The sequence below is a fragment of the Podarcis filfolensis genome (genome assembly GCF_964270895.1).
Source record: "Podarcis filfolensis genome assembly, chromosome: 13".
Lineage (NCBI taxonomy): Eukaryota > Metazoa > Chordata > Lepidosauria > Squamata > Lacertidae > Podarcis > Podarcis filfolensis.
In genome coordinates, this window is record NC_139615.1 from 45,392,802 (window position 1) to 45,420,429 (window position 27,628).

The 27,628-nt window shown below is 46.0% G+C and overlaps 1 protein-coding gene across 4 annotated transcripts; it reads right to left on the minus strand.

Moving 5' to 3' along the window:
• Positions 1-751: 751 nt before the first annotated feature.
• CDKL2 (cyclin dependent kinase like 2) lies at positions 752-26,554 on the minus strand. 4 transcript variants are annotated; one of them, XM_083583093.1, is made up of 14 exons: positions 26,534-26,554; positions 23,923-24,071; positions 22,991-23,188; positions 19,610-19,804; positions 18,060-18,238; positions 17,269-17,381; positions 16,586-16,725; positions 15,006-15,094; positions 13,375-13,498; positions 11,338-11,630; positions 8,661-8,754; positions 5,004-5,121; positions 3,513-3,619; positions 752-948 (listed from the first exon to the last, which is right to left on the minus strand). In XM_083583093.1, the coding sequence occupies exons 3-14, from the start codon at positions 23,156-23,158 to the stop codon at positions 889-891; spliced, it is 1,680 nt and encodes a 559-aa protein (XP_083439219.1). In that variant the 5' UTR covers positions 23,159-23,188; positions 23,923-24,071; positions 26,534-26,554; the 3' UTR covers positions 752-888. The 4 variants fall into 4 exon arrangements, with proteins under 4 accessions (XP_083439219.1, XP_083439221.1, XP_083439218.1 ...); XM_083583095.1 differs by having other exon boundaries at positions 5,013-5,121; positions 26,440-26,544; XM_083583092.1 differs by having other exon boundaries at positions 26,440-26,544.
• Between the last annotated feature and the right edge of the window lie 1,074 nt (positions 26,555-27,628).

Below are 27,628 nucleotides of genomic sequence, written 5' to 3' on the forward strand. Positions count from 1 at the left end.
GTTTTGTAGCCACCACATGCACAAGTCAGCATTGACAACAGTTAAAATCCTTTCTTTCCTTTAGAGATTGCAAAAGCTATATGAGCTAACATTGCAGCATCATGCAAGCTGTTTCTGACAAAGCTACTCCTGTACCACTGGCCTCACGGATGAATATATCTATACTGCAGGTATGAAATATTCATTTCTCGTAAGATGAAAGAGGAATTTGCAAAGGCCGTTTTTAACATTACTGAGTTCTTAGGGCTTTGATCTGCACATTATACAGAAAGGGAGTTTGCTGTATACGCAGTGGGATTCTAGAATTGAAGCAAGAAATGCACGTTTGCAAAACACCAAAGCAGACTCCCTGTGAGGGAGCTGAGGCAGGAAACCAGCACCTCATGCGTAGCAGTTTACAAACACACATTTCCACGTCTCACTTGACAATATTTGCATGTGACGAAAGATTCTTTCCTGGAGAAAGTGTAACGAGTGCCAGGGAGTCGTTCAAGTACTGAAGCGCTTCACATTTGTACTAGGATTCCGAAAAAATAGCTACGTTACTCCCAGACCTCTTCCGGAAAAAGACGCCGGGCAGTACTTAAAACTCATAAAAACCTGACACTGCCATGACTGGTATCATTTCCCCCAGACGCACTGAAATAATTCATTCCAGATGACATTTTTTATACATTATAGTCTTATAGCACCTTGGCAACTGTAAAGAAACTAGGAATGTTTGTTTCCTTTTGCTGCCATTACCTAGAATGTGGTGGAAACACACGCCCTCACCCCTGCTCCCATGTATATCCTCCTCAAAGGGATTCTGCACTTCCCAAAAGGCAACAGGGGTGTAGAAGCACTGCAGACACTTGCAGGATCGAGGCCCTTCCGTCTCACTTGACGTTAATGCTCTACTCTGGGGAAAGTGGCGTCTGAAGCGTCTTGCAGAGATATTCCAGATACCTGCAAATTGAGTAAATTTTAATTGGGTTTCCATCAAACCACATCTGCCTGTGGCAACTGATATTCAGAGGTATTTTCATAAACCACTTGGAGGCCCCCTTAAAATATTATCTCTCAATATGGAAGTGCCATACAAGACGGCTAACAGCCATTGAAAGACCTACTCTCTAGATCAGTGGTGGCAAACCTTTTAGAGACTGAGTGCCCAAACTGCAATGCAAAACCCACTTATTTATCGCAAAGTGCCAACACCGCAATTTACTGTATTTTTCTGGGCATTACACACTCCCTGTTGGGGGGACGGACTCCTAATTAAGATAATGTGGGGAGATTGCCCAGAGTTGTTGAGCTTTTTTTGGGTGCCAATGCCTGGCTGGCCTGGATCCACTCCACCATGCATGCGCACAGAGAGTCGCAGCAGCGACAACACAATCATTTTAAGAAAGGGACTTATGAACTCTGGCACCCTCCTCCATACATCCACATCAAACACACGGGCTCGCACACTCCCTTCCTCCCTCACACATGCGCACATACAGAGAGCCGCCCTCTCGCATTCCCTCACGTTACGCGCAGCAAAAATCTCAACTACCCGTCTTCGTCAGACAGAGACAGACACACACACACACTTGCAGTGTGCATGGGCGCAAGTGCTCCTCCAGCAGCCCCCTAGAGCTCTGTTTCAAGATGGCGCAGGGGCTGAGATTGACATTTCACTTAGTGCTGGGGCGGCAGCGCGCAGGCCCACAGAGAGGGCTCTGAGTGCCGCCTCTGGCACGCGTGCCATAGGTTCGCCACCACAGCTCTAGATTGATGAGACACAGGGAAATGTTGGTCTCCCAGGGTGAGAGGCTGGGAGGGGAAAGGAAAGACCCCAGGTAAGAACTGGGATCAGCTACTATCCTCTGTGGGTGGCAAGAGCTAATAATTACTTTTGAGAGAGGCCTCAATTTTCTACTTATTTGACATGTATTTCTGGTAGCAGCTATTCCACTGTATTATGGAAATTTTAAAATAAAAATCTCATTCTGAAAACAAAAAGACAGACCTACTCCCTGTGAATTTAAAATTCTTTTACATAACCCCCTGAAAAATAGTAACAATACAGTGGTGCCTCGCAAGACGAAATTAATCCGTTCCGCGAGTCTCTTCGTCTTGCGGTTTTTTCGTCTTGCGAAGCACGGCTATTAGCGGCTTAGCGGCTATTAGCGGCTATTAACGGCTTAGCGGCTTAGTGGCTTTAAGAAAACAAGGAAACAAAGGAACAAAGGAAACAAACTCGCAAGAACTCGCAAGACGTTTCGTCTTGCAAAGCAAGCCCATAGGGAAAATCGTCTAGCAAAGCGACGCAAAACCCAAAAAACCCTTTCGTCTTGCGCGTTTTTCGTTTTGTGAGGCATTCGTCTTGCGGGGCACCACTGTAATAATTTATTATTTATACTCCGCCCATCTGGCTGGGTTTCCCCAGCCACTCTGGGCGGCTCCCAACAAAAGATTAAAAATACAATAAAACACCAGTCATTAAAAACTTCCCTTCAGATGTCTTCTAAATGTCAGGTAGTTGTTTATTTCCTTGACATCTGATGGGAGGGCGTTCCACAGGGCAGGCGCCACTACCAAGAAGGCCCTCTGCCTGGTTCCCTATAACCTGGCTTCTCTCAGTGAGGGAACCACCAGAAAGCCACTTTGGGCTGAATTATGGGGGTGGAGCAGCTCCATCAGGTATACAGGGCCAAAGCCTTTTAGGGCTTTACAAGCATGTAGATATGCATGATTCAGTAGAGATTATACACTCTGGCTTCCAAAAAACTTTTGACAAAGTCCCTCCCTCAAAGTCCCTCCCAGTACGTTTCCAAGCACAATTCAAAGTGTTGGTGCTGACCTTTAAAGCCCTAAACGGCCTCGGTCCAGTATACCTGAAGGAGCGTCTCCACCCCCATCATTCAGCCTGGACACTCAGGTCCAGCTCCGAGGGCCTTCTGGCAGTTCCCTCATTGTGAGCAGTGAGGTTACAGGGAACCAGACAGAGGGCCTTCTCGGTAGTGGCGCCCGCCCTGTGGAACACCCTCCCTTCAGATGTGAAGGAAATAAGCAGCTATCTTATCTTTAAAAGACATCTGAAGGCGGCCCCGTTTAGGGAAGCTTTTAATACTTAATGCTGTATTGTTTTTAACACTCGATTGGGAGCCGCCCAGAGTGGCTGGGGAAAGTCAGCCAGATGGGCGGGGTATAAATAATAAATTATTATTATAATTATAGGCTCTGTTGCTTTCTAAAAGGCAGGGCAAGGAGAATGAACGTTGGCATATCAAAACACTACAAATCACCATCTCTATTCCCAAGAGTCTCTAAGCAGGGGTTTCTCAGAAGCCAACAGGAGTCACATGGCACAAGGGCCAACTGGGTTCAACCTGGACCTCTGTGGTTTGGGCACTTCTCTAAGGCACACCCTGCATCTTACGAGCCCCGTGGACTGCGGAGACAGGCATCTCACAAGAGATGCCTTACTAGCTCAATAGCTGGAGACTTACCCTCTCCTTCCCAAACTCTGAGCAATTTAGTACCTGGTGCAAGGCGAGGCTCGGGTTCTGAAGGTCTATTGTGGCGAGAGACGGCATGCGAGACTCAGAAACAATTTTGTTTTCTTTCTTCAGAAACCTGGAATTCCGAGCTACGGACAAAGGCAACACAATTTGTTTTCATATCATCTTATCGTCATTCTTTTCTTGCGAAAGTAGTCTCTCCTTCCTGTGGCTTGTAGCGTAACACATTTTTCTTTTGATTTGGCTTATGCAAACATCAAAAGCTATTTTGATATTTATGTTCGTTTATCTGAACGTGGTTCACGTCTGCTTAGCTGGTCTCCCCCCACTCTGCCCCCAGTTCCACGCCCTTTTTTTGTAGAAGTTTGACCACAAAAAGCAGGGATGGGAAAACCTGGACTAAAGATCACTCTTGCCAGTTAAGCAGGCTGGCACCGTGATTCCTCACAACTGCTGTACAAGCCGATGGGTGGATCATTATGGGCTGAGCATTTGTACACATGCATCAATTAGTGCATTTTTGGAATGAACTTATCTGTGCAAGTTGGAAGCGCATCAGTAATTCCAAGAACTATCCCAGGAATGTAAAACATCAAAGCTGAATCTAAGAACATGTTTCTCTCAACTGCTTATTCACAACTTTTGTGTGTCTGGCTAAGCGCATGGCAAAACTTCATACACTTATATACATACTTTTATTTTCCTATGGACAGTTTAATTTCATAAAGTTCATTCAAGGTTCATGTTTTTCCCATTTCTTAAAAAAAAATCACAGCGGTACCTTGGTTTTCGAAACAGCTTAGTTCACAAGCAACTTGGAACCCAAACGCTGCAAAACCGGAAGTAGGTGTTCCGGTTTCGAACTATTTTTCAGAAGCTGAACGTGCCTCCATTTTGAGTCCCCCTGTGTTTCCTGTTGCACTGCTAATTTGTGTCCCTCCCCCATTGTAATTCAAACCTTCTGTTTCTGGTTGTAGTGTTCTGACGCGATATTTGAAGCTGATATTTGGTGCTTTTGTTTTTGCTTTTTATTTTGCGTTTTTTGTTTTGAGGCTTTTTCAGTTAATTTGATTTTGTGACTGTGTGGTTCCCAGTTCAGTTACTGATTGATTGCGTGACCGCAGAAATGGATAAAAGCCCCCCATCCAGACAATGACTATCATCAGTGCAGGTAAGAAAATAATGATAATTTAATTTTTTATCATCTAAAAATTGTTTTATTTATTTTATAGTACAGTACATTGATTATTGCTTTCATTTATGAATCAATGGTCTCGTTAGATAGCAAAATCCATGTTGAATTGCTGTTTTAGGGGTTGTTTTTAAAAGTCTGCAACGGATTAATCCGTTTTGCATTACTTTCTATGGGAAAGTGCACCTTGGTTTTGGAATGCTTTGGTTTTGGAACGGACTTCCGCAACGGATTAAGTTTGAGAACCAAGGTATCACTGTATCATTATTATTTAGCTGCTAGATCCCATAATTGGTTGAATATCCATCATGAACTCTTACCGTCCACACCTTTGAGTTCAGGGAGATAGCCGTAGTTAAGCTCTGGCAAACGTACATCTGTTTTGGAAAACTCCCATCTTTTCTTGTTTGTCTGAAGCATGTTGTTTTCATTCGAGACCTATTACCAAGCCGTTCATTGGCGAAAACATGAAGAAAACGTTGCTTTTAAAAAAACAACAACCCTAATCCGTGGTCTGCATTTAGTACTTTTTTAAAAGCTACTTTCCATAATGTACAGAGATTATACAAAGTACCAACATCCACTATCTCTGGGCTCCCTCATCTGCCTTCTAAGGCAGGAATGGTTAAAAGCAGAGTTTCATCCAGATATGCTAAGCTCCAGACAGGAAACGAGATCTGGACCAAGAGAGATACTATTCGAAAGCATAGCTGTCAACTTACAGATTTGAAAATAAGGGACCAGCGGCCTTGAAAATAAGGGATCAGCAGCCAAAATAAGGGGTTTTCTGGAAACAGGTATGTTCAACTTCTGAGCCCCTCCGAGCCAAAGGCAGAAAGCCCAGCCAGCAGCCAAACGAAGCCTCAAGCGGTGGTTCCCACAGCGCAGCAACCCGGCAAAGGGGATGCAGCAAGGAAAACCACCGTCACCTCTCCGCTAAGAAGCGCTGAGCAAAGGCGAGTCCCCAGGCAACGCGGCCGATTTGATTGGCACAAGGCATGCAAGCTCCACCCCCCAGTCGTTCTTAGACTCCTTATTGGGTGAGCAACGCAGCCAAGCAACACAGTTGGAGCTTCCCTCCTCCCTGGCTGGCAGGGAGGGAGGGAGAGGAGCTGCTTCCTTTGAAACCCGGGAAATTTAAGGAACATCATCAATGAGGGACAGCAGCGGGACACAGCGCTGGGATAAGGGAGTTTCCCGCCAAATAAGGGACGGTTGACAGCTATGTTCAAAAGCAGTCTAGATTTTGAAAGCAAATCAGCCCAGTTGGTGCGATGTCTCCCGAGGCTGCAAAGGGGGAAGCCGTGGAGAAGGGAGTCAGTGGAGATATCCAGTACCGTTTCAGGGGGGGTCTCTCCCAGTCCTGCCTGAAAATGCTGGGACCCTCCTACATGCACTCTGACATTGAGCCGTGGTTCTGCCTGTTATAGGAATTCTAAGGTCTCAAATATAGAATAAATGCTGTCTAAATATATATATATATATATTTTAAAAACTGTCCATTTATTTTATTTCTTTTATATATTTCAATTGCGTCAGACCAACCTACTTGAATCCAGAATAAACGCTGGTAATTGCACACACACACATACCATATTTTTCTGTGTATAACACACCCCTGTGTATAAGACTTTTTGGGGACTCCAACTTAAGGAAATGGGGGCAGATTGCCCAGAGTTTTTGATCTTTTGGGGGGGGTTGCTGGAAATTGCTCACGCTCACCCACAAAAGCCGCCTATCATCTGTCCCCTCGCCGGCAGAAGCCGCCAATCGCCTGCCCAATTGCCGCAGTGAGAGCAAATCAACACCAGTCCTTGCCGCAGCCACCAATAACATGCACAATAGCCTCTGACAATCTCCGGCTAGCGGAAGCAAGCAATCCCACGTCACCACTATGCACTGACCGTGTATAAGACGCCCCCACCCCAATTTTTTAACATCATTTTAAAAGAAAAGGTCATCGTCTTATACACGGAAAAGTACGGTAGGTATATAAACCGCATGTCTAAAATAGTACAGAGCAATCCAAAGCCATCTTGGCTTTCCTAAAGACTCTCAAATATTTCACTTTCTTAACCACAGTTAAACCTGTCTCATTCTGAAACCTCTCCCTTTCCATAGGTGTTAAATTTTTCTCCAATACCTTAGTTTTAGATTTGTTCTGCAACATGGCCAAAATCTTGAATTAATTCTAAAACCCTTTTAGTACTAGATTCTGGCTCTTGCTTGAGAACACTTAGGCAGAAAGCAACCAGGGGAAGTTCCTGAAGGGATTCCTCTCCTATATCTAGGAACCTCCTTTGTATTAATTGTCATTGTTTGCCCAGATGCTCCACATTGAGGGATGTCTGAGGGGCATCTCGATAGTCTTATCCAGGGGTCAGCAAACTTTTTCAGCAGAGGGCCAGTCCACTGTCCCTCAGACCTTGTGGGGGGCTGGACTATATTTTGGAGGGACGGGGGAATGAACAAATTCCTATGCCCCACAAATAACCCAGAGATGCATTTTAAATAAATGCACACATTCTACTCATGTAAAAACACCAGGCAGGCCCCACAAATAACTCAGAGATGATTTTAAATAAAAGGACACATTCTACTCATGTAAAAACACGCTGATTCCTGGACCGTCCATGGGCCAGATTTAGAAGGCGACTGGGCTGGATCAGGCCCCCAGGCCTTAGATTGCCTACCCATGGTTTTATCAAATGCTAATGTTTTGTGTAAACTGTGTCTGGAACTATGTAAAACTTGCTAAATCCTCAGGAAAATCACACCTTGGCCTGCCTGAGCCACAGTATCCCCACCTTATGTGTGATGTAATTTCTGAATTTTTGTAGAGGGGATGTTCTCCTTCTCCACGCCAAAATGAAAACCCTTAAAAGAAAGGTTTTCTTCCGGGTTCTGATTCTCTCTTGCCTCCTTGCAAGAAGGTGAGGAAACTCTGTTGCAAGAGAAAAATAAAGATCTGCCTTGCTTTCACTGCTTCCTGCCTCCATCCATTCATATCTGAAGGAGTGTCTCCACCTCCATCGTTCTGCCCGGACACTGGGGTCCAGTGCCAAGGGCCTTCTGGCGGTTCCCTCACTGTGAGAAGCCAAGTCACAGGGAACCAGGCAGAGGGCCTTCTCGGTAGTGGCCCCTGCCCTGTGGAAACGCCCTCCCACCAGATGTCAAAGAGAACAACAACTACCAGACTTTTAGAAGACATCTGAAGGCAGCCCTGTTTAGGGAAGCTTTTAATGTTTGATGCGTTACTGTATTTTAATATTTTGTTGAAAGCCGCCCAGAGTGGCTGGGGAAGCCCGGCCAGATGGGCGGGGTATAAATTATTATTATTATTATTATTATTATTATTATTATTATTATTATCTCTAACCGATCATGGACTTAGGGGAATCAGTCCCTTGGGGAGCTGGGCAGCAAAAGCCAACCACCCCTATTGTTTCGATATCATGCACTTCAAACAGAACACGCTGCTTGCATTAGGACGTTAGCCAAGAATTGCAACACAACCAACTCTCGGACAAAGAGAAAGGAATTGAATTCAAACCTAGGACTGGCATTAAGAACAAGGCGTCCTGTGACAGAGTCTCTGAAACATGCTTGCTCTCACTAGATGTTATGTACTGAGTTGAATAGGATCCAAACTGCAGCAGTCTGATTGGTCCTAGAACAATAGGATTCAGAATGCAGCAGTCTGATTGGTCCTAGAACAATGCAGCAGTATGATTGGTTGGCAGGAACCACCCAATCATGCTCCAGATAGAAGTGAATCCACAACCTGATTGGCTTACAGTAGAATTCCGGAATTAGCCAATCATGTGCAGCCCATTGTGTAAATAATGTATATAAAGCAGATACCTTGAGGGGACATTAATTCATTCCTCCTCACCACTATGAGCTGAATAAAGAGCATGAAATCACTTTGCGACTCTGAGTATATTTCACTAGAATTTTTTTTTTTAAGAGCTTACCGATGCAGCCAGGTTGATGCTATAGTGTCCTACTGGTGATTTTTTCCCTTGCTTTAGGAAAGGGTTGAGGTATCTTTTAGAATTCTCATCAATCCTGGAAATGCAAAACACAAAAAATCCAGAGATCGCGTGAAATTATTTAAAAAACCCATTTCCAAACATTGCATCATGGCTAATAGACAGAACTATTTCCGGGCATGGCTGGGAAGCACGCATCGTGTAGAAAAAGTTGCTGAAGCAAGAAGGTCTGTTTCAGTATCTTGACCTCCATGGAAGAAATTAAATACAGTGAGAGCCAGTGTGATGTAGTGGTTAAGAGCGGTAGACTCGTAATCTGGGGAACCGGGTTCGCGTCTCCGCTCCTCCCCATGCAGCTGCTGGGTGACCTTGGGCCAGTCCCACTTCTCTGAAGTCTCTCAGCCCCACTCACCTCACAGAGTGTTTGTTGTGGGGGAGGAAGGGAAAGGAGAATGCTAGCCGCTTTGAGACTCCTTAAGGGGAGTGAAAGGCGGGATATCAAATCCAAACTCTTCTTCTTCTACAGTGGTACCTCGGGTTAAGTACTTCATTCGTTCTGGAGGTCTGTTCTTAACCTGAAGCACCACTTTAGCTAATGGGGCCTCCAGCTGCTGCCGCGCCGCCGGAGCACAATTTCTGTTCTCATCCTGAAGCACTTTCTTAACCCGAGGTACTATTTCTGGGTTAGCAGAGTCTGTAACCTGAAGCGTATGTAACCTGAAGCGTATGTAACCCGAGGTACCACTGTACTAGGCAGCAAGCCCAGGGAAGAGTAATGAAGATAGGGGCTGCAGATAGGGCCTCTTGCCTGGTTCAAAGAGTTGCAGGGCACCTAAAAGACTGGAAGATTTATCGTGGCATAAGCTGTTTTGGGCCACTTCCCTAAAAATCACACGGGTTCCTCAGCCCTTCACGTCAAAGAGTGGAGCAGGTTGGCTAGGACTGAGGAAGAACTGTTTGTCTGCAAAAGCCTTTAGAGGAGCAAAGCAAAAAAAGAATGAGCTCCACTCTGAATCCAGCATTTACCAATCAAATCAAAAGTCGTATCTCGAGAATACCATCCTGTTTCCCCCAGTGGCCAGCCAGATGCCTCTGGGAAGCGAACAAGCAGGAAGTTATAAGCTCAGAAGACTTACTTGGGCTTAATTAGGCCACTTAATTAGCAAATGAAAGTTATGTCAACATGCTACTCTAGCACAGTTAATGGGAAGTACTCACACATAAAAAATCCACGATAGTGAACATGGGATACTTTTAAGTACCTATTCAGTATATGTCCTACGGAAAACAGACCTAACTTTGTCATAAAAAGGTATACCAAGGACTCAGAAATCCTGGAACCCAGAAAAGCCAACCAAAAGCCATGAATCACCGGGATTGATCCATTCACTTCAACTTAAGCCTGAAGCTGTGTCAAGCCCTGACTCAAATCTCGCCTCAGTCACAAATGTACCCAGTGGTTTTAGGACCAGCAAACTTAAGCCCTCGACCCCCATTCCCTTTCTGCAACGCAAGGATAATATATTAAGAGACACTGAAAGGAGGTTGACTATTTTATCAGAGCACTGTAGAAAGTGCTAAGCATTAAGGACTGTTTCATACAACAATATCCTCGGCACCAACCATGGCGGTTGGTGCAGCCAATCACAGCTCCCTAACGAGCTACTATGCTTGTTAAAATATTTACATGGTTAAAGGTAAAGGTAAAGGGACCCCTGACTATTAGGTCCAGTCATGGCTGACTCTGGGGTTGCGGCGCTCATCTCGCTTTATTGGCCGAAAGAGCTGGCGTACAGCTTCCGGGTCATGTGGACAGCATGACTAAGCCGCTTCTGGCGAACCAGAGCAGCGCATGGAAACGCCGTTTACCTTCCTGCCGGAGTGGTACCTATTTATCTACTTGCACTTTGACGTGCTTTTGAACTGCTAGGTGGGCAGGAGCAGGGACCGAGCAACGGGAGCTCACCCCGTCGCGGGGATTCGAACCGCTGACCTTCTGATCGGCAAGCCCTATACTCTGTGGTTTAGACCACTGAATAAACACTTGTAAATATGCTTACATATGCCTCTGTCCACTACTTCCGTTACAAAGAGTTCTTATCTCTGCTGGCTTATCAGTCTCTAATGGTCTCTCAGGCTTGAGTCACAGTTTTGATGCTGTTCCGAGAACCAGAGTTCTCCCAGCTGCTGGCCGGCGGACACATACCATTCTTGTTAAAATATTTACTGTACTTTTTGCTCTATAAGACTCGCTTTTTCCCTCCTAAAAAGTAAGGGAAAATGTGTGTGCGTCTTATGGAGCGAATGCAGGCTGCGCAGCTATCCCAGAAGCCAGAACAGCAAGAGGGATTGCTGCTTTCGCTGCACAGCGATCCCTCTTGCTGTTCTGGCTTCTGAGATTCAGAATGTTTTTTTTCTTGTTTTCCTCCTCCAAAAACTAGCTGCGTCTTGTGGTCTGGTGTGTCTTATAGAGCGAAAAATACGGTACATGGTTAAAAAAGTGTAATTATTCTTGTATAATTATAAATGTAATGTGTGAAGTAGCTCTTAGCTTGAATTAGGCAAGATGCAAGGACATCTGCATGCTCAACACACAGCGCCAGAACTATGCTAGAATGAAGCAGGGAGCCCTGAAAGGTACTTTGTTATTTTACTTTACCTGTAATTATGCATTCCCAGTTTTGACCCCAAGCCAGGGTTTCCACCGATGCTGGAGGATATGGTGGAATAATTCTGTGTAATGGGAGGGATCACCGTGCCGGGATTTTTCACATAATCCAGGCTGCTACTGGAATCTTTCAAAGTTGTCGAAGGAATCGCCTTGACCTGCCCAGCTCCACTCTCATACAGGAAACTCGCATTTGAAGATCTGTCTGATTTCTCGGCGTCAACCTTGGACAACTTCATTCTGAACAGCTTGGAGTCTTTCAGCTTGGATTCCATGCCCAAGTCCTGTTTCAAATCCAAGCATTGTAGTGTTAAAAAAATGAGCGGCAGGTTGTTTGGGGGAAACCCCTGGAGAAGAGGAGACGGGTGACTTCGGGGAGGAGGGGAATTTCAGTCTCTGTAACTACCGTATTTTTTGCTCTATGAGACTCACTTTTCCCCTCCTAAAAAGTAAGGGGAAATGTGTGTGCGTCTTATGGAGCGAATGCAGGCTGCGCAGCTATCCCAGAAGCCAGAACAGCAAGAGGGATTGCTGCTTTCACTGTGCAGTGATCCCTCTTGCTGTTCTGGCTTCTGAGACTCAGAATATTTTTTTTCTTGTTTTCCTCCTCCAAAAACTAGGTGGGTTTTGTGGTCTGGTGCGTCTTATAGAGTGAAAAATACGGTAATTCATGGGTTCAGAACGACTGGGGATAAGCTGATCAGGCCTGACAGCTAAGTCTGCGGATATCGTGTTGTTATAAGAATTCTAAGGTCCCAAACATAAATTAAACATTCATAAATGTACAAGGCAAACACATACATAATTAGAAATTATTTATTGTAACCGTTGAGTGGATTTCTGTTTAACTTTTATATGTTGATATTCAACAATTATTATAGTATAAAATAGTAATGTTACTTTTTTGATGTAGGTTGCTTATTTTAAAGTTTTGTTTTATTATCACATTTTTGAATTGCATTAGATTGTTATAAGATGTACATTTTTTGTTTCTTCGGCTTGTAAACCGCCTCGAGTATTGTTAAGATAGAAAGACGATGATGAAAATGATGAAGTATATAAACCACGTGTTATGAAATAGTACAGGAGAGCAATCCTGAAGCCATTTTGATTCTCCCAAATTGACCTCACAATATTTCTCTGCAAGGAGAAAGGAAATGGGAAAACCTCCCCGCTGTCTTTTGCTTGCAAATCCTGTCTTTAGGGCATATTTTTGTATGAATAGGGCGAGCCTGTGTCCTGCATTCAGGAACTAAATCAAGCATAGGCAAGCTTGGCCCTCCAGATGTTTTGGGACTACAATTCCTATCATCCCTGACCCCTGGTCCTGTTAGCTAGGAATGATGGGAGTTGTAGTCCCAAAACATCCGGAGGGCTGAGTTTGCCACCACCAAAGAATGGCCAGGCTGCCCAGGTAATGCAACCAGCGACCATTAACAGGTATCCTGGCAGACAGGATTTCTGCTGTAGACCCACCTCCTTCTGTGATGCATGTATGATGTTTTTTGGGGTGTGGTCTTGGGCTACAGGGTGGGCAATTTCAAAAGTCTATATAAGGGCTTGCACACCATTGTTCTGGGTTCCTCCTCCCTCCTTCGTGTGATGAGTGGGGACCCTGTTGCAACAGTTTAATAGAGATCAGGCTTACTAGCTGCTTTGCTTCTCAATATTCTCTGGTTGGCCTCTGTTATTTTCTCCTGCCAATAGGGAACCCGCTTAAGGACTCTATACGGGCTCTTGGAGCACGTTTTTCCCCCTTATAACAGTGTTTTTGCTAACAAAGAGTTAATTCCAACTTTGAACAGGTGCTGCTGGCATCTATCTTGCATGGCATGAATTTGCTAGTGGCATCACCAACAATTCTTCTTCCTAATCAGGAACTATAGTCCTTCCTTCTTCTTCTCCTCCATTCTCAGCAACTTTTAACTTGAGAACTTCATCAGCAGAGACAAGACCAGGGGAGATGGTCTGACTCAGAACATGGCATTACAGATAGGAATACGGAAGAATAAACCAAGTTCCACATACCTGGATTACAAGCGTTTTCTTTTCATCACCGGAATCGTCTTTGTCTTTCCTGCTTATTTTCGATTTCTTGGGCAAAGGGTGGTCTCTTTCTTTCTGGATCTTTGCTTTAAGTTCCTGGGTGAACCTTTATTTTTTGTGTTTGAAGAAGAAGAGCACATGTACAAAATGAAACCTTTTTTAAATTACCGTATTTTTCGCCCTATAGGACGCACTTTTTCCCCTCCAAAAATGAAGGGGAAATGTGTGTGCGTCCTATGGGGTGAATGCAGGCTTTCGCTGAAGCCTGGAGAGCGAGAGGGGTCAGTGGGCACCGACCCCTCTCACTCTCCTGGCTTCGCGGACCTCTCCGCAAGCAGCGGGAGCGCTCCCGCTGCTTGCGGAGAGTTGCCAGCATGCCGAAGCCTGCGCGCGCTGAGATCAGCGCGTCCAGGCTTCGCGGACTTCTCAGCAAGCAGCGGGAGCCAGCGCTGGGCTCCCACGGCTTGCAGAGAGCTGCCTGTTTGGGGGCTGGGGTCAGGGGAAGCTCGGGCCTCCCCCGCCCCAGCCCCGCGCCTGGGGGGGAAATAATTTTTTCCCCTTTATTTCCCCCCAAAAAACTAGGTGCGCCTTATGGGACGGTGCGTCCTATAGGGCGAAAAATACGGTAATTGCTCTGTAGACAAAATTCTGAACACACTGAAGGCAGCCCTGTTTAGGGAAGTTTTTAATGTTTAATGCTGTATTGTGTTTTTAATATTTGGTTGGGAGCCGCCCAGAGTGGCTGGGGAAACCCAGCCAGATGGGTGGGGTATAAATAATAAATTATATTATTATTATTATTATACTGGAATCCTCTCCCTTGCAACAAGGACTCTGGATAATATGTTCTGCCCCAACCTTAACATCACCACAAACTTGTAAGGTAAATGAACAGCGAAACCCAAAGCGGCCCTTGGAGATAAAAAAGGAAGAAGAGAAATCTGATAAGACTTCAGCATCTTAGGAGGGGAAGGAAAAGAGATCAGAACAAAAAGCATGCATATAATCTGCAGACCCATGGCATGGGTAGGCAAAATAAGGCCCGGGGGCCGGATACGGCCCAATTGCCTTCTCAATCCGGCCCATGGATGGTGCAGGAATCAGCATGTTTTTACATGAGTAGAATGTGTGCTTTTATTTAAAATGCATCTCTGGGTTATTTGTGGGGCATAGGAATTCGTTCACCCCCCCCCCCAAAAAAAAATAGTCCGGCCCCCCACAAGGTCTGAGGAACAGTGGACCGGGCCCCTGCTGGAAAAGTTTGCCGACCCCTGCCTTAATGGGAACCGCCCTAAATCTGGCAGTGGTACTTCAAAATTTGTGTTCGCTTCTGACAGCAGGGAGTGGGGGTTTGCAGTGAAGTAGTCAAAGGAGAACCAGAGAGTACTAAACCTTTTCTCTGCACCTCTTCCCTGGAAAGCTTTCACTTCCCAAGATGGGCTCTGAGATCCAGTATGTAAATTTAAAGCCCACTTGAAACACATTCTTCCCCTCAAGGAATTATGGGCACTGACAGAGTTATAGGAAACCCTTAACTGACTGCAATGCCCAAAAATTCTCAGTACTGTTTCCTTTTAAGGCCCAGCTCTGCTAAACAAGGAAAAGCCACACACCTTTCAGTGAAGGAATCTTTGTTGAACAGATCACACTGCAGCAGCTCAGTACAGGATGGTCTTTTGTCCGGATCAGTCTGCAGACATTGCTAACATAAGATCAAAATTTTTCTTGTAAATACAGTGGAAGGGGGAAAAGGAAAATCCCAAAGGTTGAATTTCATTGATATTTGCCGGGATCCAAAGAACAATGCAAGTAGTTCTACACCTGCATGGCAAACCATAGCTACTCTCTCCATACCACATAACAATCAACGTTTGAAATTGTGAGGGCTTTTAAAAACAGTTTTCAATGTTATGGGGTTGTAGGACACTGCAAGGGGAAAATCAACTAAGCATCTTCAAGCACGCTTAAAATAGCTTTCTGGGTCCTGTCTATTAAGTCATGGAAGGAAGGAAGGAAGGAAGGAGAGAGAAATGATTTACCATTGACTTTTAGAGAAAGAAAATGCAGCTTTCTCTAGGCTAGGGTCTCACTGTCGGTCACAAACTCTATGGCTGAGACGTTAACTACACATACGACATTATGTGCCCACTGGTGAAACTGGTTAGGCCGACAAGGACATGAGATTACGGGGCCTTCTTGATGGTGGCCCTGCAGTTCTGGACCTTTCGGGCCTTAAAACCACAACTTTTTGCTACTGCCTCTCCTTAAAGGAACTGTGGCTATCTAATTCCGCAGCTGCCATGCCCCGGTTTGTCTCCATTCACTCAGTGCTTCATGCGTTGCCTGAAGTTCTGTTGCTTTATTTCTGTCTCTCCACTGCTTTGTGAGGACTTGACCCTGATAAGCAGCTAATAAATAACTGGAATATATAGTGTGTTACATGCGTATCACAGCTTATAATGTGCGTATGCATGACAGAAGTTTGAGAGCAGCAAACAGAGAGGTACTGCTCTGCTGACCAGGCAAGGACAGGTTATGCTTCAGGTATTTATACGAGGGGATGCGGGTGGCGTTGTGGGTTAAACCACAGAGCCTAGGACTTGCCGATCAGAAGGTCAGCGGTTCGAATCCCCGCGATGGAGTGAGCTCCCGTTGCTCAGTCCCAGCTCCTGCCAACCTAGCAGTCCGAAAGCACGTCAAAGTGCAAGTAGATAAATAGGTACCGCTCCGGCGGGAAGGTAAACGGCGTTTCCGTGTGCTGCTCTGGTTCGCCAGAAGTGGCTTAGTCATGCTGGCCACATGACCCGGAATCTGTACGCCGGCTCCCTCGGCCAATAAAGCGAGATGAGCGCTGCAACCCCAGAGTCGACCACGACTGGACCTAATGGTCAGGGGTCCCTTTACCTTTATTTATACAAGGCCTGGCTAATTTAGGGGCTTTATACTTCCTGCCAATCTCAGGGGCCGATACTGGACAGCTGTATTCCTTTCTGTGTCTGAAAAGGCCTTGAGCACCTCAACAAAAGCAAATCTGGGTAGGCTGACTGGGCTGTGTCCCAATCTCAGCTCCCAGTTAAGTTCCCACTGATCTCAATCTTCCTAACTCATTATCAAGGGCTGGCTGCTGAAAGCAAACAGAAGGCTGTGCCAACAGGAACAAAATGGAAAGCTATGGAATCAGCAAGGCACGTACCTTAGCAAATTCTACGACGGCAACAGAGAGTTTGGGATATCGTTTTTCAAGAGGTTCAAGTTCCTTGACTTCAGGCAACCGCACTCCAGCAAAAAGAGGGTTTTTGTAGAACAACTCTTGGTGCCTTGGGATTAAGTTACCTGGAATTAATAATCATTTATAAGACTGTTCAGTTTTCAGAATGCAAAACCACAGACAGTTTAAGCCAAATTATTTGATCCCTGAGTTTTCTGCTACTTCCCTGCACTTGGCTTTGAACCTGGTGTTTTAATCCACTGTTTCCGATTACCTTGCTTTAGGATAGCTGTGTAGTTTTTCTTTTATTTGCTTTCTTTAATTCTGTAAACCAACTGTGTGTGTCCTGGAGACAAACAGGTTACTGCTGATAATAAATTACTCCTAATCATGAATTATGATTACTAATCATAATCCAGTTGTGCTACATGGATCAGACCTATTGCACTCTGCCATCCTTAATGGCGTGCAAAATCTCTTGCTGTCAACTCATAGAAGGGCCATCTGGATTTACAAGCCAGGACCCTGAAGGATTTAGGAACTGATCAACATAATCTCATTCAACAATGCTAAGTGTTTCAGGCTCTCTTTCTTCTGCTTTCGCTATCGGCTTGAAGGTTCCAAATCTCTGCTGGCCGCACAGAGGAAAACAAGGGATGCTTTCTCACCCAAACATTTCATAATATGGTACAACTGGTCAATATCCGAGTCTCCAGGGAAAAGAGCCTCTCCAGTAAGCATTTCTGTTACCAGGCAGCCAATGGCCCACACATCAACAGCCCTGGGGAGGGAAAACAGGCGCCATATTTAGAGACAGCTCCACCAAAAATACGTTTTACAACAATAACAGGCAGCTGATTGTGACTGGCTACACCTGAGGCAGCTTATGTTCATCACGGCCTCGGCCCAGTATACCTGAAGGAGCGTCTCCACCATCATTCAGCCCGGACACTGAGGTCCAGCTCCGAGGGCCTTCTGGCGGTTCCCTCACTGCAAGAAGTGAGGTTACAGGGAACCAGGCAGAGGGCCTTCTCGGTGGTGGCGCCTGCCCTGTGGAACGCCCTCCCATCAGTTATCGAGGAAATAAACAACCTTCTGACATTTAGAAGACACCTGAAGGCAGCCCTGTTTAGGGAAGTTTTTAATGTTTGATGTTTTATTCTGTTTTTAATAACCTGTTGGAAGCCATCTAGAGTGGCTGGGGAGGCCCGGCCAAATGGGAGGGGATAATAAGTAAAATAAATAATAATAATAATAATAATAATAATAATAATAATAATAATAATTACAAGGATGGTGCCAAAACCAACTTCCCCCCAGTGACCAAACCTTGCTTTGGCTGCAATTTATCACCCCCTGAGCTTGAACAGCAATATTTCTGTTGTTGTCATTAATAATAATGATGATCTATTCCTGAAAATGTAGGGGAAACCCAGTAACGTATTCTATGATTCCTTACTTGCCATATTTGATATCTCCAACAAGCAGCTCAGGAGCCCGATACCATCGCGTTGCCACGTAATCTGTGTAAGCTTCACCAGGGGCTGCCAGGGTTCGAGCAAATCCAAAATCGCAGAGTTTGATAATTCCAGAATAGGAGACCAATATATTCTCAGGTTTAATATCTCGGTGTATGATCTTAAAAAAAAAAAGCAGAATGCATGTGTTTAGATTAGCCCTGGTTCTTTGCCCTTAAGCACCAAGGTGGCCGGCTAGTCCACATGGAAACACTCACAATTTGATGACTGCAACATCAAGTGACGATTTGCAATTACTGGCATAAAAAACTCCATCTATATCACATCATATACCATGCTTTAAATATATTAACGCAAATTGAAGCACACTAATAAAATCATAATATAAATTTGCTACAAGGCAAAAAAGTTGAAGCAATTCCTTTTTATCCATTAACATGTACGGAATGAAGTAGAATTTCATATGTACTGTCCCTGCACTAAAAGCTCTCTCCACACAATCAGAAATATTGTTTCTCAGGCTTCCCGATTATGCAGAGTGTTTTTAAAACACTGCGTTCCTGATCCTAGAAGCAGATTTTTTGAATGTTCAAGAAGAGGAGACTATGAAAACTGTTACCTTACATGAGCATAAAAGCTACATGCAAAAACATTCATATATTATCATCTATGCCTATTTTCCAGAGAAATCCATATTGTGCAATACTGTAAGGCTGAAGTCATACTGCATCTTAAATTATGAGGCCAAACCATTTTTCCTTGGCAAATAAAGATGGCAAGATATTTAAGAACCCCAGTTTGTTCTATACTAAGGTTATCAGTCTAGACTGTAGTGAAAACCCTGAAATTACACCACGAAATTCCTAAATTCTCAGAAATTCTCAGAATTTCCTAAATTCTTAGAAATTCAAAAGCAAATGTATTTTGAGTAGATGGAATCGGCACATCTAGCAAACATTCTACCCAGCTAACACACAAAATCAGGTTTGTCGCCAATGATAATTCCCATTGTTAACTTGGGTAATTTGAACTAACTCTTACTACTGTGACATATAGGTAAAGGTAAAGGGACCCCTGATCATTAGGTCCAGTCGTGACCGACTCTGGGGTTGCGGCGCTCATCTCGCTTTATTGGCCGAGGGAGCCGGCATACAGCTTCTGGGTCATGTGGGCAGCATGACTAAGCCACTTCTGGCGAACCAGAGCAGTGCATGGAAACACCGTTTACCTTCCCGCCGGAGCGGTACCTATTTATCTACTTGCACTTTGGCATGCTTTCAAACTGCTAGGTTGGCAGGAGCAGGGACCGAGCAACGGGAGCTCACCCTGTCATGGGGATTCGAACCGCCGACCTTCTGATCAGCAAGTCCTAGGCTCTGTGGTTTAACCCACAGTGCCACCCGCGTCCCTTACTGTGACATATATTTGAAACTAAAAGCTCAGATCCTTGAATCGATAAATCTGATGTGTTCAACCAAGAACAAACAGCACAGCAACGCAGATAACCAAGCGGACGTAACAGCTTACTTACATTATGACTATGGCAAAATCCTATCCCTTTTATAATCTGAAATAAGTATTTCCGAACTCTGTTGTAATCCAGGCCATTTGGAAACATCTCAAGATCATCAAGGACTGTGTGGTCCACGAATTCAAACACCAGATACCATCGTTTCTTCTTCTTACAGACTTCCAGCAGGTTCACCAAGTTCTCGTGCCTTAATTGCTATCAGGAGACAGCAAATGCGTCACAAAACTACAGCAGACAGAGAGTCTGAAAACACTCACTATAATTGCCCCTTGAATACATACAATGCGGAGGAAACAGTGAATAATATTTGCAGCCTGATCCTGTGCATGTTTACTTGGAAGCAAGTCCCTCTGTGTTCAACGGGGCTTACTCCCAAGCAGACATGACTTAGGATTGCAGCTTTTGTTTTCGCACAATGCTTTTTAAAATTACTCAAAATGCTTCACATGCTTCAGTAATCCTGACAAATGCTCTCGTATACCGTATTTTTCGCTCTATAAGACACACCAGACCAAAAGACGCACCTAGTTTTTGGAGGAGGAAAACAAGAAAAAAAATATTCTGAATCTCAGAAGCCAGAACAGCAAGAGGGATCGCTGCGCAGTGAAAGCAGCAATCCCTCTTGCTCTTCTGGCTTCTGGGATAGCTGCGCAGCCTTCATTTGCTCCATAGGACACACACACATTCCCCCTTACTTTTTAGGAGGGGAAAAGTGAGTCTTATAGAGCAAAAAATACGGTTGTTTATTCCACAGTACTAGAATCGCAACCTTTAATACGTACAGCTAAATGTAATCAACAGAAGAGATTGAAAGTTAAGAACTGCCCTGGTTCTGGTGCCTAACTTGTATTAGGGAATTTGTCGAAAGGAAGCCCTCTTTGCCTAACAATGTTTAGAACATAGTGGCTTCTTTGGATTTAATGCTAAGCAATACTGTGGCTGAACACGAACAAGCAAATGTGTGGGTACTCAAGAGCTAAAATTGTGGCGACTTGGTGCCTGGCCTGGTTCTGTCGCTACCATGCTACCCAGTGCTAAGCCACAGTTTGCTTTAGTGCTGCATGCAGGCCAAAGCTTATGATGGTTTGTATTCCCCAGAAAACCCACAAGCTATAAGCCAAGAACATCATCATCATCATCATCATCATCATCATCATCATCATCATAATTTATTTGTACCCCGCCCATCTGGCTGGGTTTCACCAGCCACTCTGGGCGGCTTCCATAGAAACCAAATATACACTAAAATATCACACATTAAAAACTTCCCTGAACAGGGCTGCCTTAAGATGTCTTCTGAATGTCAGGTAGTTGTTTATCGCTTTGACATCTGATGGGAGGGCGTTCCACAGGGCGGGTGCCACTACTGAGAAGGCCCTCTGCCTGGTTCCCTGTAGCTTTGCTTCTCGCAATGAGGGAACCGCCAGAAGTCCCTCGGCGCTGGACCTCAGCGTCCGGGTAGAACGATGCGGGTGGAGACGCTCCTTCAGATATACTGGGCCGAGGCCATTTAGGGCTTTAAAGGTCAACACCAGCACTTTGAATTGTGCTCGGAAACGTACTGGGAGCCAATGTAGGTCTTTCAAGACCGGTGTTATGTGGTCTCGGCGGCCGCCCCCAGTCACCAGTCTAGCTGCCGCATTCTGGATTAGTTGTAGTTTCTGAGTCACCTTCAAAGGTAGCCCCACATAAAGCGCATTGCAGTAGTCCAAGCGGGAGATAACTAGAGCATGCACCACTCTGGAGAGACAGTCCGCGGGCAGGTAGGGTCTCAGCCTGCGTACCAGGTGGAGTTGGTAGACAGCTGCCCTGGACACAGAATTGACCTGCGCCTCCATGGACAGCTGTGAGTCCAAAATGACTCCCAGGCTGCACACCTGGTCCTTCGGGTGCACAGTTACCCCATTCAGGACCAGGGAGTCCTCCACACCAGCCCGCCCCCTGTCCCCCAAAAACAGTACTTCTGTCTTGCCAGGATTCAACTTCAGACCTTCGTTACAACTTGTGGCTTGCTGGAAGTGAGACAAACCATGAGCCCAGGTTTTCATAGAACGCTGAGCCAAACCATGGCTTAGTTCTGGGTGGTGCTGCTGCAGCAAAGCATTGCATCAGATCTGGTGTAAATGGAAGTTAATGCTAATCAAGTTCCATCTTAACCACAGCAGTCAGTTTCAAAGTCTGATTAAGATGAAACCCTGGTTAGCACTTATTGCAGAAGAACCAATTAACCATGGTTAAGGTGAGACGGGTTTTTCGTTCTGGAGAGTGGAGGTGTTGGGGAAAGGGAACACATAATCCTATTCCCAGTCTTTCAAGTACAGATTAGAATGTGTGCATTTGTACCAGCCCATATACTGTATTTTTCCGTCTATAAGACGGCCCCATGTATAAGACTCCCCCTATTTGGGGGGGGATTTAAGAAAACAGGGAGAGATCTATCTGTGTATAAGACGCCCCCAAATTTTGGACATTATTTTTTAGGAGAAAAACCTAGTCTTATACACGGAAAAATGTGGTATATGTGCCCAATATTAGCACGGCAATTGCCCAGACCATGTGGGAAGCTGTATCAAAAAAAATCTTACCATATGGAGTTACAGAAACTAGAAGCCACCCACAAAGTTGCCTAAACGTATAAAATCAGAGCCGAGTTGCAGAATGAATGCAGATAAAATGCGTTCCCAGAACAACTGTGTGCCAGCCTGCTGCTATCTACCTTCAAACTAGCATTGCATTCTATGGGTAACGGGGACTGTAGGAAAAAAAATCCACCTAATTCTTATTGTGGGGCTAAATAGAGCTGGGAGCAGAGGCCCATTCAAAAATACCTCCTATGGAAGTTATTTAGAATCATGTTTGTTTCTTAAAACATATATGACATTACTGTTATATAATGCAGTTAGGTAAAGGGACCCCTGACCATTAGGTCCAGTAGTGGCCGACTCTGGGGTTGTGGCGCTCATCTCACTTTATTGGCCAAGGGAGCCGGTGTACAGCTTCCGGGTCATGTGGGCAGCATGACTAAGCCGCTTGTGGCGAACCAGAGCAGCGCAGGGAAACGCCGTTTACCTTCCCGCCGGAGCGGTACCTATTTATCTACTTGCACTTTGTGCTTTCGAACTGCTAGCTTGGCAGGAGCAGGGACCGAGCAACAGGAGCTCACCCCGTCATGGGGATTCGAACCACCGACCTTCTGATCGGCAAGTCCTAGGCTCTGTGGTTTAACCCACAGCGCCATCCGCGTCCCATATAATGCAGTCAGATACTGGCAATTGTTCTGCGCGAACCTGACTTTTGACTATGACTATCAGAAGTCAGGAAGTTTATACTCATTAAAGAAAAGATCTACACGTCTCTGAAGATCCCCAGCAGTAAGCTCACCTTGAGAAGCTTGATTTCTCTCATGGCGATTTTTTTAACCATTTTGTCATCCTCGCTTTCCAGAAACTTCTTGACGGCAACGACTCTGCCGGTCTCCTTGTTCCGGCATTTCATCACCATTCCGTAGCTTCCTTCTCCCACCAGCCCAAGGATTTCATACTTTTCCATTTGGATTCAAGCAGCTGATGAATTGCTTGGCTACGAGAGAGAAATCAGCGACACCATGTGCAGAACGAAGCTGCTCGTTATCCTTTTTTTAATGAGGCATTTCAATTTGACACTCAGGCTGAAGATTGTGGCTGTCTTCTCCACGGCAGTCCTGTTACCAGGAGCGCAAACCCAGCTTCGCAGCTTGCCTTGCGCACCATAACAGGATGTTTGAAAAACACAGTCCAAAAGTTGTCTCCGGTAACCGGAAATTTAATTCAGGCAACCAGCTGGGGTAGCCTCCAGTACGCTTCCATCGCAGGAGGAACGCTTTTTCTTATTTCTTAATTAATAAATTTTCTTTAAGATTCGACAATAACAATACATCAACAATAAGTAACACAACAATTCGCTATTCGCTACGGCGGACCATCTTTAACAATAGTTAACAAAGTATTTGCTTCGAATTAGTCAACTTTTCGTATTTAACTTTGTCTCTTTCTTAGCAGGTAAGAAAGAAAAGAGACCAAAGGGGAGAGAGGAAGAGAAAAAGGAGGGAGAGAAAAAAGAAAAAGTGAGAAGAGAAGAAAATCATGAAGAAAAAAAGGAAAAGGAAAAAAGAAATCAATAATGAAAAGAATCAAAAAAGAAAGAATAAATACATTTAACTTCCGATTAGACTGATTGTATTATTATTTCTATTGTTCTTTCACACACAGTTCCAAATACTATATTGCATTTCTTTGTTTTTATCAAATAACTAGAAACACATGGTTCATACTTACTATTAAAACAGCAATGCAGCAGGTGTGTATGGAAAAAGCTGTAACTAAACAAGCAGATGAGTGCATCTCCAATCCTTCTTCCCACTTTCCAACAATACTACGAGACAGAATGAACACACTACCACCTTGCAGCAGCTGACCGGCAAATCCTTCATAAAATAAAATAAAAAATATTTATATGAGCTGCTTTCCAACCCCCTTCAAAGTAGCTTAGACGTTAGAACACAGTGCATAAAATTTAGTAATTGGCTGTGCTTTTTTTCTGGGGGTACTCAACGGTAACAATAATAATAATAATAATAATAATAATAATAATAATAATAATTTTTTATTTATATCCTGCCCTCCTCAGCCGAAGCCGGGCTCAGAGCAGCTAACAACAATAAAAGTAACACAGTTTACATAAAATCACAATCAATTAAGCAGAATCAGCACCATTTTCCACCCAAATTTTAAAAGTGTGGCACTTGGCTGGCTAAACAAAGAGGCAAGCACCTGTAGCAAGATTATAAAAAGTATTACTAATCACCACCACATCACCCCGTGGGAGAGGAGGTAAGAATCACGGAATTGTTCGATGGGGATCACAAGGCATAGCTGTCAACTTTCCCCTTTTCTTGCGAGGAATCCTATTCGGAATAAGGGTAAGAGGTAAAGGGTCCTCTGACCATTAGGTCCAGTCGTGGCCGACTCTGGGGTTGCGGCGCTCATCTCGCTTTATTGGCCGAGGGAGCCGGCGTACAGCTTCCGGGTCATGTGGCCAGCATGACTAAGCCGCTTCTGGCGAACCAGAGCAGCGCACGGAAACGCCGTTTACCTTCCCGCCGGAGCGGTACCTATTTATCTACTTGCACTGGTATGCTTTCGAACTGCTAGGTTGGCAGGAGCAGGGACCGAGCAACGGGACCTCACCCCGTCGCGGGGATTCGAACCGCCGACCTTCTGATCGTCAAGTCCTAGGCTCTGTGGTTTAACCCACAGCGCCACCCCCATCCACTCAAGAATCTTTTGCACAACATGGGGCTCAAATCAATAACCCTGAAATTCTGAGTCTCGTGCTCTACTAGCTGAGCTATCCTAATACAGTGGTACCTCAGGTTAAGTACTTAATTCGTTCCGGAGGTCCGTTCTTAACCTGAAACTGTTCTTAACCTGTAGCACCACTTTAGCTAATGGGGCCTCCCGCTGCCGCCGCGCCACTGGAGCACGATTTCTGTTCTTACCCTGAAGCAAAGTTCTTAACCTGAAGCACTATTTCTGGATTAGTGGAGTCTCTAACCCAAAGCGTATGTAACCTGAAGCGTATGTAACCTGAGGTACCACTGTAGTCCTGCAGCATCCTCTGGAATTGTCCTATTAGGCTTGATCCAAACAAGAACTACAGTGGTACCTTGGGTTACATACGCTTCACATTACAGACTGCGTTAACCCAGAAATAGTGCTTCAGGTTAAGAACTTTGCTTCAGGATAAGAACAGAAACTGTGCTCCGGCGGCACAGCGGCAGCAGGAGGCCCCATTAGCTAAAGTGGTTAAGAACAGACCTCCGGAACGAATTAAGTACTTAACCCGAGGTACCACTGTACACAAATCTTACAGGTTGTGCGTGACTCTTTTTCACCCGGCCACCCTAAGGAGCTGCTACTGCTGCCTGCAGTTCCCTGTTTGTCCCTTCTCTGTACCATTGCATCTTCCACTCATCACCTGCCCCTGGACCCAGGGCCGGCCCAAGACATTTTGGCCCCTGAGGGGAACCACTAAACAGCCCCCCTCCTCCTCACCAGGAAAAAGGGGTGAGGGAAGAACGGGGAACAAAGATGGAAGGAAGCTACTGCGAAAATAGCTCAGTCGGTAGAACGGGAGACTCTGAATCTCAGGGCTGTGGGTTCAAACCCCACATTGCAGGGGGGGTTGAGCTAGATGACCCCTGGGACCCATGCCAAGATCTATGCCAGAATCTGCTTCCCCTGTAGAACCTGCTGGCCGATGTGGTGGCCTCAGCCGGCTCCTGCCAGCCGGCCAGTGGCGTAGCGTGGGGGGTGCAGGGGGGCCGGCCGCACTGGGCGCAACATCTGGGGTTAGGGCAAATCCACGGGTTAGGGGGCGCAAATCCACGGGTTAGGGGGTGCAAATTACTTGCCTTGCCCCGGGTGCTGACAACCCACGCTATGCCACTGCAGCCGGCTTCTAGGGCAGCGCATCCAAGGGGTGATTCAGCCCCCTTGCGCCCGATCCTGTGGGAAACAGAGGCAGGGCAGAGACGGCAGGAGGCTCTCCTGGCAGCGGCTCCGACGTGCGAGGAAGGGAGGCGGCTGCGAGGCACCCTCTGGGGTGGCACAGACTGGCATACTGTCGAACATAGGTGCCGACTCCCCGGGTGCCCGAGCACCCACGAAATCCCCCATGAAGGGGCCGTGCATCCACAGATGTCGGTGCCAGGGCCGTGCACCTTGCATGGCACCCACGGCCCCGGGCACCCACGGTCGCGGGGCCCAGCTGGCACCCCCCCAAAAAAACACCTTTGCTGCCGCTCCTGGAAGGTGGGTGCCCGCACCTCCTCCTTGAAAAGCAAACGCAGCACCGGGGATCCCGGAGTTGGCACCTGCCACTCACCTGCCGCCCTCCAAGGGCCGGGGCGAGCCCTCCGCGCCGTGCCCCCGCCAGCAGCGCGCCCTCCGACGGCGCAGGGACTTCTTTTGCAGCTGCAGGAGCGGGCGGGGGCGGGCGGCGCGCGAATGGAACGTCGGGGCCCGGGCGGTAACCAGGGGCAACGGCCAGCCTGCCGCTTGCACAACACGCTCTCTCGCGCGCGCCGCCGGTGGAAGGCTGGGCGGGGGCGCGCGCGCAAGGGGCTGCGGCTCCTGCAGCAGCTGCAGGTGGTGGAGGTTAATAATAATAATTTTTATTTATACCCCGCCCTCCCCAGCCAAGGCCGAGCTCAGGGCGGCTAACAAGCAAGAATAAAAATAAGTTGAATGAATGCAACTTAAAAACAACATTAAAATATGGAAGCATTAAAATGTAGCCTCATCGCAGGAGGAGAAAGGAAAAGAAAAAAGAGGAGGAGGGAATCAAATTGGCTCCAAGCCAAAGGCCAGGTTAGAGCTCCCCCCCCCCCGCCTTGCTGCTGCCAGCCTGTGCGGGAGTGAGGGGCCCTCCCCGCAATGGGCACGGCGCTGTTGCATGCCTGCATCACGCCGCACAGCCTCTGAGGGAACTCCCCGCGACTTTGGTAGTGGTAGCCGTCGCTGCAGATGGCGCAACCTTGATGGCAGAAAGTGAGGAGGAATTAAAGACCCTTTTAATGAGGGTGAAAGAGGAGAGCGCAAAATATGGTCTGAAGCTCAACATCAAAAAAACAAAGATCATGGCCACTGGTCCCATCACCTCCTGGCAAATAGAAGGGGAAGAAATGGAGGCAGTGAGAGATTTTATTTTCTTGGGCTCCATGATCACTGCAGATGGTGACAGCAGCCACGAAATTAAGAGACGTCTGCTTCTTGGGAGGAAAGCAATGACAAACCTAGACAGCATCTTAAAAAGCAGAGACATCACCTTGCCAACAAAGGTCCAACAAAGGTAGTGATGTATGGAAGTGAGAGCTGGACCATAAAGAAGGCTGATCGCCGAAGAATTGATGCTTTTGAATTATGGTGCTGGAGGAGACTCTTGAGAGTCCCATGGACTGCAAGAAGATCAAACCTCTCC

What these genes read in the sequence shown, in the direction of transcription:
- CDKL2 (XM_083583093.1), bottom strand. Translation starts at nt 23,158, where the DNA reads ATGGAAAAGTATGAAATCCTTGGGCTGGTGGGAGAAGGAAGCTACGGA. An exon ending in GGAGATATCAAATATGGCAA is followed by an intron (nt 17,382 to 18,059) that starts GTAAGGAATCAT and finishes TTCCCTCCCCAG; the next exon opens with GGCTGTTGATGTGTGGGCCA. An exon ending in AGAAAACGCTTGTAATCCAG is followed by an intron (nt 11,631 to 13,374) that starts GTATGTGGAACT and finishes GATTTGAAACAG; the next exon opens with GACTTGGGCATGGAATCCAA.